Source organism: Watersipora subatra, chromosome 11 (assembly GCF_963576615.1).
Source record: "Watersipora subatra chromosome 11, tzWatSuba1.1, whole genome shotgun sequence".
In the NCBI taxonomy this organism is placed as follows: Eukaryota; Metazoa; Bryozoa; class Gymnolaemata; order Cheilostomatida; family Watersiporidae; genus Watersipora; species Watersipora subatra.
This window is the reverse complement of record NC_088718.1, coordinates 13,324,663-13,336,053: the sequence shown is the minus strand read 5'-3', so window position 1 is coordinate 13,336,053 and position 11,391 is coordinate 13,324,663. Positions and strand designations below refer to the sequence as shown.

The following is an 11,391-nucleotide window of genomic DNA, read 5'->3' as shown; positions in this document are numbered from 1 at the left end:
GCAACAGGAAATCAAGTCCGATGCGCACAAATGTGACGCCATTGGTGGCTAAGGCTGTTTCCATGGCACAAAGATGGCACATCACACAGATGTTTCACATTCAAACAGCGACACTGAATCACGACAGAATGAGGGCAACATGGCTGTTTCCATAATGGCACTGCAACATCATATGGTGGTGCGTCGCTCCACTGTCACTGTATAAAACTTAGTAGCTAAAGAGAGGATGGAGATGTCAAGAGACATTTTTATTTGTATTAATTAAGAGTTCTTTAGTCTGTACAGAACGGATTTATTCAATATTCAGATCGTTCGTCGACTTCGGTGTTCTTGAGATACTGGGACAAAACTATTAATTTGTTTATATCGTTATTGGCTCCAAAACTGAATTTTTTATACATATGGAGCTGCTTCCATTAGGAATTGGAATTCTTGCCCTAAGCTGTCATAATGTGAAGCTGTTATTAATGAATAGATTGTAGGATATAATTATACTTATTGGAACAACAAATTCTCTCTACCAGACACCAGACATCGCAGCCTACATACAAACATCATAAGCAACTATCACTGAGTCAAGAATTAAAGACTATTCAGCATGTGCGACTACACTGAATGGGTAAAGGATATCACCTAGAAACAGTATCTAACCAACAATTCTCATCATCAAGATGCAAAACTATATGGCACATTGTTGCCGAGTTTGGCTTTCCTGGAAGAACTTTAAGCATTCTGCGCCACAGCAGATGTTCTAGTAACATATCTTGTGTGACAATTAGTGTCATTCTTGGTAAAGGAATGTTTGGCACATTAATAACATTTGGTTCGTATAGCTTTATTCTAATACCAGCCAGGCACTATAGTTAATCATCAACTCGAGATCGTGGCAAGACTGTGACATGGAAGGAGACAGCAGTTAGTTTACACTCATTTACTTGCAGCCTGTTTGAATGTGGTTCAGGAAGCAGCTCTAGTCTAGTGGATAGCACACCAGACTGCAAAACAGCAGGTCACTGGTTCAATCTTTGAACCAGTGACCTGCTGTGAACCGGCGCTGCTGTGAATCTTTGAACCGGCTCTTCCTGACACAGTATGTCAGGAAGAGCCTCCTATTTCCCAACATCACAAAGAATTGGAACCCAAAGAATGGCAGGTAGTTACCTTGCATGGCAGTTTTCCCCAGGAGCTCCTGTGCATTGAATTCATCTCAAATGCATTAATTGTGCTTTTCGCATGAGACTTTGAGAGAAATAAGATCTGAGGCCACCTAAGATAGTTTAACCATTCCTGGTGGTTGCCGAAGCATTGGTGAATTAAGAGAGAAACATGCTATACTGTATGCATTATGCCATACTATGCAAGATCATTTAATGCATATATGGAAGATTGAGCACTTACTTCTACGTTATTTCAATCGAAATTCTGTGCATTAATGAACTTGCGATTTCACTTACAGCACTATTCACACCTTCCAATCAATACTCATTTAAAAACCTACCATACCGTAAAACCTTTATTTGAATGCCATGGCTCTCTATTTTTCAACCCTATTACTATAGTGACGGTCAAATAGAGGTGGCGTTCACATAGAGACTGGTGTTGTATTTCTCAAATAGCTCGCCAGACCTTTTGAAAAATAAGTTTAACCCTTTTACTGGAGAAGCAAATGTCGCATATATTTTACACTCATTTTGGTAAAAGGACATTGACCCTAACATACCCAGTAGTCTTTAATGGTTTTGGTTTGCACACTACTGTAATATCTGTCTTTTGTCTCAGCATATGTCAGGTGTCAGCATATGTCAGGTGTCAGCATATGTCAAGTGTCAGCATATGTCAGGTGTCAGCAAATGTCAGGTGTCAGATTATGTCTGGTGTCTGATACGGAGACTATTTAGCAGGTTTTTAGCTGAGTGCATTCAGTTTGAACTAGCATAATGCAGTATATAGCGTTAGTACTATGATTCTTAACCGTGTTGGATACACTGAACCCACCAGTTTCATATACGCTTTCACTGAACCCTTCTTTATTGAAAAATAATATACGGTTTTTTTCACATTGTATACAGGTGTATATTTTACTGATGCACAAATGAACTGTACATTAACATCGCTGTGTTTAAAGAATAAAACCTATACAGTGCCTGAACTCACAACAAATTACATAAAGACATGACCTCGAAAATCAGTGTGACTTCTCCTTTTGTTTTTGAGAGACCAATTATGTGTTGCCACATTTGCCAAACCCCTGAGGCTGACTCCACAAGCCCCTAGAGTTCGATTGAGCCCAGACTAAGAACCACTGTGTTAGTAAGGGAGCCGTTCAGTAGGATTATTTGACTAGCTGAGTATCTAATGCTCTTGGTTTATCCAACTTTGGTTCAATGTTACTGTGTCACTGGTTTCTGCGGTGAAAAATAAGACAACCGTGAAATATGCAAAAGATTTTTAGCCCACTATTGTAACACACCCAGGAATATTAGTTATCAAATTAGCCAAACAAAGTTTATGAACAATAAAATACCAGACAAGCATCTACTGGGCGTGTTGCATATTACATCAATTAAAAATCAACTGAGTTCAGCGCGTGACCTCAAGAACTATGCAATATTTATGTGCAGTATGACATCACATTCTTCGATTAGTAAGCATTTCAACATAAATTTCAGCTTCCATATAAGTATATTGCGAAGGATTGCATTTCTTTCGACAACCTCTCTCGTGTGTTATAAAACATGTACTTGTTGCAATTTCTAACAAGCTATATCCTGATTGGCAATAAAACCATTTCCTTCAAAGTTGCCGCAACTGGAAGTTTCCAATAAAGTTGTAGTAAATACGGACATAGATGGTTTATGATAAGTTTATGTTGCTAGATTGTCACCTTTTGCTGATTATTCACTGTGTTTACCAAAATGGTCAGCCTTGGATGGCTGGCTCTTCGACCTTTTTAAAGATAAGGAGTATCTCTGAGAGAGCAATTGCCTCAATTCAAGTACCATATTTTTCGCACCATTCGGCGCACCGTATCATAAGACGCAATCTCAATTCCATGGTCTATTTCTATACTCTATACTCAACCAATATATAAGGTACATCATATTATAAGAGACGTTTTTAAAACATATAAAAACAACTGAAAAGGCAAAACAGTGAACTTAGTCAACTTTATTGCATAAAATATTCACTCTTCTTCCATAAAACTCTCAAAGTTTATACCCTTGGTATTCAAATTAAACAGCTAAATTATTTCGCTGTCCAACATTCCTCATTGTTGTCTGAGTCAGACTGTCCAGTCAGTTGGAGTTTAGCATTGATGTCCGGCTTTCTCGAAAATTCTGACAATAATGGCTGGTATTACCTTAGCCCATGTATCCACAACCCACCCACCACAATATGGGGGATGTAACTTGCCTATCGCTGTCTGCAGTTAAAACTGGGCCTCATAAGCGTGTCGCTTTACCGATGCCATTATCAGGGGGAGGGGTTCTTAAAATGAGCAAATGGCAATTAGCGGCACACCTCTGCTGTATACATAAGAAGAATTTTCATTGTTTTATCGGGAAATGGTGTGACCTACCAACGCTGCACAACTGATTTTAGAACTCAGTTCGCACTGTCAATGTGCAAACCGTCGATTTAAAATAAATTTAAGCTTGTAATTGCGCCATGTGCCTGACACTGCGAAAAATATGACGTTGACTAGAAACTTATCATTGCATGTGTTCTTATATTCTCTACAAATATGGCCAAAGCAATGGTCACCAGCCTTGTTGGAAAGATTAACTTATTTCGACCATGTTAAATTTTTGTCTGATATAGCCGATATTCAGACGTATTGTGGCTGGTCGATTGAGTGTTAAGCTTTTCCCAGCATGAACTCTTTCAGGAACAACAATATTCAACCCTTACAAACAGACACACGTATTCAGTAAGTTTTTTAGGAAGGGGGTAAACAGTTAAAACATCCCGACTTTGAAGCAAGGCCGTTAGTCTTGTACAAGATGTTCAGTCATATTGTGGTTAATTTTGTGTTGAGTTGTTTACAGTATGAAGCTCTTCTCTATCAGCTGTGACAAGCAGTTTATTCTTAATTGTTTGACAGAAAGAGGATTTAGTTAAGACATCTATGTACGTGACAAGGTCTTTAGTTATGCGCTTGGTGTTTACTTGCTTGAGTAATGAAATATATAGTAGTTAGAATATGAATTCTACGTAATGATATTGATAGATATTGATAGATATTGATAGATATTGATAGATATTGATAGATATTGATAGATATTGATAGATATTGATAGATATTGATAGATATTGATAGATATTGATAGATATTGATAGATATTGATAGATATTGATAGATATTGATAGATATTGATAGATATTGATAGATATTGATAGATATTGATAGATATTGATAGATATTGATAGATATTGATAGATATTGATAGATGTAGAAATTAAAGCAAAAAATTTATCTATATTAATAAATCTCTCTTTGTCATTGTGTCTGTCTGTTAGTCCACACAGCGGTTTCACATTTTTTGCCTGATTTCATCCAAACTTCCCAGACATATGCTCCGGGCCTTCAGCCAGGTCACTAAAATATTTGGTTTCAAAACTCCATCTAGTTCCAGAGAATCAGACACATAAACATCCACCTGTAGACTATTTGATTAAGACTGAAATAAAGCCATGGCATCACTGGGTTTACTGATAGTTAACAATTAAAATATGATTAGCTAATCCATTCATTTCTAATGTGTTTGTACAACCATTGTTACGAGCATATACAGCCAAATACAGTGTATACGTATATGGCTATATATGGTATACATATATGTACGTATATGTATACCGGTGACACTTGTAAGATAACAGATGTGACTGCTGATAGACACAATAAACAATTTAGATGGTTTATAAAGTGCTGCTAACACTGGTTTCATAGAGTTGTAGACTACAAATATTGTGGATTTTTCGCTCACTTCAGCTTAATAAGAAATCTCATCTCGGCTGGCAGAGCTTTAGTCACATTAAATGACGTCTTTGATTAAAAGGTTTTTCACGTCAACCTTAAAAATTTTATAAAAAATTAAAGATATTTTTGTATCTTTTGAGATTTTTTATGTTGTTTTATGTGATCTGCCTGCCAGGATGTTTCAAGATTAAAATTAACAAAACTTGTGATCGCTATTAAAACACCCAAAAGAAAGGTCATATTTGAATTTAAATTTAAATTTAAATAAAAATCAATGAAATGTCAATAGCAATATGCAACACTGCAAATGCAAGAGCCGATGTCATAACGAGAAGAACAAACAGGAAGTATGATTATTGACGTGAATTTTGGAGCGGTCTTCAAAGCGTTTCAACTGCTGTCAAGTTTTGTCGATTTTAATCTTGAAGCCTCCTGGCAGTCAGATCACTTAAAAAACCTAACAAAATCTCACAAGATATAAAATATCTATACTTTCTGATATAATGGTTTAAAATAACCCTTTAAGGGTACTGTTCGAATCACCTATGCGTGAAATGGTATACAGACATGGCGGGTTTAGATCACATACTCCTCACAACTAGACAGGTATGAGTTTACTAACGTTGGGCAACAAGATCGTACATAGTAGCTGAGTCATAGAGGCTTCTTTAGGGTGAATAAACTTATGCCTCTCAAAGCATCATTTAAAATTCAGCTGGTTCAGAGATGTTTGTAAGTTTGTAGTACATGTATAAGTTTGTAGGATAGGATAACTCGCTACCGTATAACAGATGCGTTCAGCGTACGCTTCAAAAAGGTTTCATTAGGTTCGCTAGTAGATCATTTTCTAATCGATAGAGTGATTTCTCAGCGGAGAATAACTCTACATCTATGAATACACGTTTATAGAGTGTTCATCACGTACCCTCAATCAGTGATAGACATTTTTTCTCTCCTACACCAGAGAAGTACAAGTAGGTAAACTGAGAGAACCCACATTTTCTTATGTCGTAAGGTAAAGTGTACAAATAGCATTCATATTGAAAATAAAAATGTCAATAAAAAGCATCCCTGAATGCTCTTGATTGACATAGTAACTAAATTTGTTCTAGCTTACAACTCAAATGCTCTTATAAAGTAAAACTATGAATTTTTGTGGCAATGGTGTCTAACATTTCCGGAATATTCTTGGATGTTGTATTGTGATGAGAGACAGCGGATACAAATGGAAACATGTTTAGCTTACTAACATTACAAATCATGTTACGGATGCATAGTTCTGGTCAGTACTTTAACTAGAAGAGGAAGAGGCTCTCCAATGTCTGCCTTCAGCGTCTTTAGCTAGTAGTTGGAGTGGTTAATATATTGGGGCATTACCATAGGCCATGAAGTGTAGTAGATGTTTTATCGTGAATAACTTGCAAATGCGAATTGTTTGCCAACCACAAAGTATGTGTATTATTACCTGAGAATGCACAAGATACTGCAAGAATGTATTTAATTTAGATTAACAAAGGGTCAAGCAGAGCATATCTAATGTGATACCAGAGACTTTATGGAGAACAGTCAGATTGTACAGAGAACCTGTAGGTTTGGGCAGAAACTATGTACAGTTATTGTTAGAGAATGTACAGTGTTTTACTAGATAGTATATTGGTCACTAATAGATTATATACAGCATTGTCAGAAAATATATGGGGTACCGTTTGATATAATACAAAATTTAAGTGAATAAGGTTAAAATAGTCAACATAAGTTGCTCCACTAAATGGTATATACTTAATATTTAATACTAAATGGTATATATATAAGTAGGTATATACAGTACTTCTGTTAGAAGGCTTATAGAGTACTATAACAAATTAAACAGAGTACTGTCAGGTTCCATATTGTATGAGAAGATAAAAAGGTTTTACTAGATGGTATATTGGGTTTGACTTGTTAAATTAGAGCTCTGTAAGATGATATATAGAGTTCAACTAGATGATATACATGGATACAAAAAACTACTAGATAGGGTATAGAGTACCATTATAATAGCACGAAGGGTACTGTCAGCATGAAAATATAATTCTACTAGATGGCACAAAGGGTTTGGCTTGTTAGTGTATAAGCTGTTAACAGGCATATATTACATATATGCACATTAACAATCATGCCACATGTACATATTGTATATATATACATGTACAATTAATATTTTGTATACATTATATATACATCTACATATATTGCATATGTGTATATATATTGTATATAGGCCTACATGCACATATTATATATATAAGTTTATATTATATATACAAGTATATATTATATAAACATACCGTATATAATATATATACATCTATGTATAATATTTACACATGTATATATATGCTTATATAATGGGCCTATATGTACACATGTATCTGCGTTAACTGGTGTACTTCTATATATTGACATGAAAAAACCTGTATAGCATTTTGTAGAATTATATATTATATATCTATGTGTATAAACATCAACTGACAGAACTCTATACAATACCAAACCAGACCCTTAATAAGGAACAAGAAAGAAAACATTTGTTTGAACAATAGCACAGACTGGTCAGGTGCAATCCAGTTGAGTAGAGGAAGTAAAGAAGTAAGTAAGGTAATGGGAACAAAGTGGGTCAAAGCTGAATTTAGTAACTGTCATGCATGATTTGCTCACAGAGCAAATACCTGCTCATTGTCACGTACCTACTTTGGCAAAAGTATCATCGGATGCCTAACTGTGGAAAACTCCCAATGTACAGCCAAAAATATGTTCTAGCTTAAAGAATGTCTCGCCTTCACATTATCACATCCAGTAGTCCATCAAGCATCAGACAACTCCTTCTCTTTTTACCAAAAGCTAAGAACACCTTCCTGACCTACTAATATCGGTATAATAGATTTTCTAATGTAATTGTTAATAGATAATAGATGATCTGCTCTTGGTAATTGTTGGAATCCACCAGGAGGTTTTGGCTCAGAGCACTCCTACAGACCTGTCATACGCTTCACTACAATCATGATTTATGGCACTTGGTTTAATGATGGTATATAACCCACCTACCAACTGAGCTGTGTCATATCACACCATCGCTGATTAACGATTCACATCGACTGTCTCATACCAACGGAATATTCTAGAGGATATTAGCTCATCTTATAGCAGGTAAGAATGGAGGATGTATCCTTAATAAAAGATCATAGATTTGTCTTTTTTATACAGAACATTAGTTAGTGAACATCCATGTTCTGGTAGCATAGTATAGGGGTACTTTTAAGGTGGTGAAACAAAATTTATCATACCGAGATATTAGCTTTGAAATTTGAGTTTAAAAAACATAACTAATGTTATCATTCATGTTTTACAGATATAATAAGACAACGATGCTCGGACATCTTTTCCTATCGTCAAGCGCGAAGAAATGCAAATGGGCCAAAAGGTTCCTACAGCATATCAAGTCATATAAAAAGACTGGAGTGAGGCTTAGAGAAGCGCAGTTAATTTCTCCGACTGGAGAGCTCATCGCACAAGATGGAGAAGAGATAATGACTCTAAACGACGTACTGGTAAGTGTTAAAGAGATGGCTGTTACATGGTTACAATTTTTATTAAGATTTAACAGAAAGCAAAAGGAGGAAAAGAATTTATAAATGAGTTACTTAGTGCTTTGCTAGATTTTGAGTCAACGCTAAATTCGGATAACTAGATCAAGTTTGTTGAGTGGAGCATAACGTCACTGATTCTTTGAGAATGAGTCAGTCTGTTACGGCAATCTGATTGTGCAATTCAATAGATTTGGCTAACCTTCCGCATGAATCATAACCGAAAGTAACAGAATAAGAACACCCATTAATCTATTGTTTGTATTTTAGATGCTGAGAGACATAATCCTATATGAACCGGGATGTACTGATGTGTTGTATTTAGACAACTTATACTACTGTGTCAAGCTTCTCACAGACCAATTGATTGTTCTCTTCAACGGCTCCAACTACGTGATAACATGCGTGACAGAAACTGAACACACCCTTGTGGTAGCCATCAATGCTAGAAAACTTGACAGTGACCGCACAATCGCTTGGATTTTAGCCGTCGCTGCACGACTTCAGGAGAAGTACCGATAAGGCTGACTTGAAACAGCAGTGCCTCAAATAACTGTACATATCGCAATAATTACTTAAGTAACCATTGTTTTCGGACCACTTTTCGTACCTTTATGGTTTTTTCATCTACAATGGCAGCTTTAAAAGAACTGCCTTGTTGCCTAGCAACCGAATGACACTTCGTAACCGTAATTGACTGCTAGACTATTAAAGGCGGATATGACAGCGTTGCCTGGCAACTGCATGGCCTCACAGGGGATGCAAAACAATCAACTCACGGAGTATTTTGGCTATGCATTGATTCATATTTTTATATTTATTGTTCATAATTGTGGGAGTAAAGAAGGTGCTTAAACAAGTATTACCAGAAGAGATGAAAAAGAGAGTTCATATCTTCTGTACTTGAATCATAGTATTCCGTCCAATATCTTTCAAGCGTCAGACATGTTTTTCTATGATTTATCATTTTGTACAGATTTTTTTGTATAGAACTAGTTTCGGTAGAACCAATAAAATTATCAAAACTTAGCCTTGTCTTTATTGGAGTTAGTCGGCACACCTTGTTACGTCACAATCTGATGGGGAATTAGAGACTCGGGAAGCTTACAGCTTGGTGATGAATCACCAAACAATTGAGTAACAACTGAAAGCATTTTTTTGCATATTTATTGATTGCAATGATTAATGTGATGAGGGGTGAGTCAGTGAGCATCTTGAGCAATCCTCTAATGAAGAAGCTGGAAGTAGAGCTGTCTCGGTTCTAGTATCGGTGTCCGGCAGCGATACTGAGACTAAATGTTGAGGTTGAGATACTTTCTTAAATGAACATGAAATTCCAGATAATTTTTCCAAAGCTACTATTTATCGTAGTAAAAGAGCCTTATCCTGCCAGATTAATAAATATAACAACTGCCAGGTCCTATAACTCAAGTATTCGTACCTAAAAAAATTTTATGTTAGAAAATTGGTTGTAAATGGTTATTTGTTTAATCTGTCTAGAGACGCCCAGATCCTGGTATGGATACTGTGGCTAAGTATTTGAATCAGGGTCTAAAGTCTAAAATTTAAAGTCCGAGACTTAAAATACTATCTATAAATCTATTATTGACCATAATGATGGTATCTTATCCTACCAGACTAACAAATAAAAAATCGAATATAGATCATTCTCAAGTTATCCCCGGATGAAAGCAGATCTATGTATATCTATTTGATACAAATTGCAGTGATCAATCAACAGCTAAATAGTTTTTATAATATAAAGAACGTTATTCAGCTATAATATATATTATTGTTAGAAATACATGTTTCATAAAGATTAATTAAGAAACAGCTCGCAATACATACTATAATGTAAAATGTTATTTTGTATTAATTATTAAATTTATAGTATACATTCAATAAGTATAATTCACTCTACCCTTAGTGTATTGGGTGCACTTTTATATGTATTCTTTATGAAACTAGTATTTCTAACAATAATATTTATAATAATTTTGATTCTGGTCAAGCGCTTTTGATTCATCCCAAAGTAATGTAGCTGATAAAAACAATTTCCTTCTTTGAGTCAGGATGTCAACAATGTGAGTCACATTTACCATTTAGGTATAGTGATAGAACTTCTTACACCAATCGTATGTTAGAAACGTGTGTAATTTCACTGCTCCCCAGTATTACTAAATCAATGTAAATCTGGTTTGTTTAGAGTTGATGAACCCAGATCTGTTGTATTGATCTGTCTAAACCATGCAATTTGTTGGCATCAGTAAAGATGGCAGTGTGGCTTTCTTATATACAATCAACTAAACTTGGCAGATTGGAGCAAAATCTATGCAAATATGCATATTCTTATTACTATTACTCCAAAAATGTGAATATTTGGTTAAACTTGGGACATATTTCAATTAAGGTAGCCTTGTCAAACTTGTTTTGGCAACAGCTCTCTTGCTTTGTCTGCGATAGGTGGCAAACACAGTTGATCTCTGAATTCCTTCTTTCCTCACACTAAAAATCCAAATCCATGGCTTTACGCACATTCCACTTAACCAGAACAAACCAGTTTCTCTGTCTCAAACCATTTTATTATCAAAAACTGTTTCTTTAGCCTCAATTCACTATATGTGCTTATTTGGTACAGTGTAATTCAGACACTGTGCTCAAGTATATTGAAACTTTAATATTAAATAGAAATTAATGTTCCAAAAACTTCTAATATTTGAATAACTTTATAAAGGAGTATTCGCTCTATGGAAGAATTTGTGTATGCCTCATTTATGGGGGTGACTT

The 11,391-nt window shown here is 35.4% G+C and overlaps 1 protein-coding gene across 1 annotated transcript; it reads left to right on the top strand.

Moving 5' to 3' along the window:
* Positions 1 to 8,090: 8,090 nt before the first annotated feature.
* Positions 8,091 to 9,633, top strand: LOC137408545 (uncharacterized). The gene is made up of 3 exons (XM_068095109.1): positions 8,091 to 8,167; positions 8,370 to 8,568; positions 8,875 to 9,633. Exons 2-3 carry the CDS (start codon positions 8,386 to 8,388, stop codon positions 9,124 to 9,126), a joined length of 435 nt encoding a protein of 144 aa, XP_067951210.1. The 5' UTR covers positions 8,091 to 8,167; positions 8,370 to 8,385; the 3' UTR covers positions 9,127 to 9,633.
* Positions 9,634 to 11,391: the final 1,758 nt, after the last annotated feature.

Coding starts and splice junctions, on each gene's coding strand:
- LOC137408545 (XM_068095109.1), top strand. CDS start 8,386: ATGCTCGGACATCTTTTCCTATCGTCAAGCGCGAAGAAATGCAAATGG. Junction 8,569..8,874: donor TGACTCTAAACGACGTACTG/GTAAGTGTTAAA, acceptor TTTGTATTTTAG/ATGCTGAGAGACATAATCCT.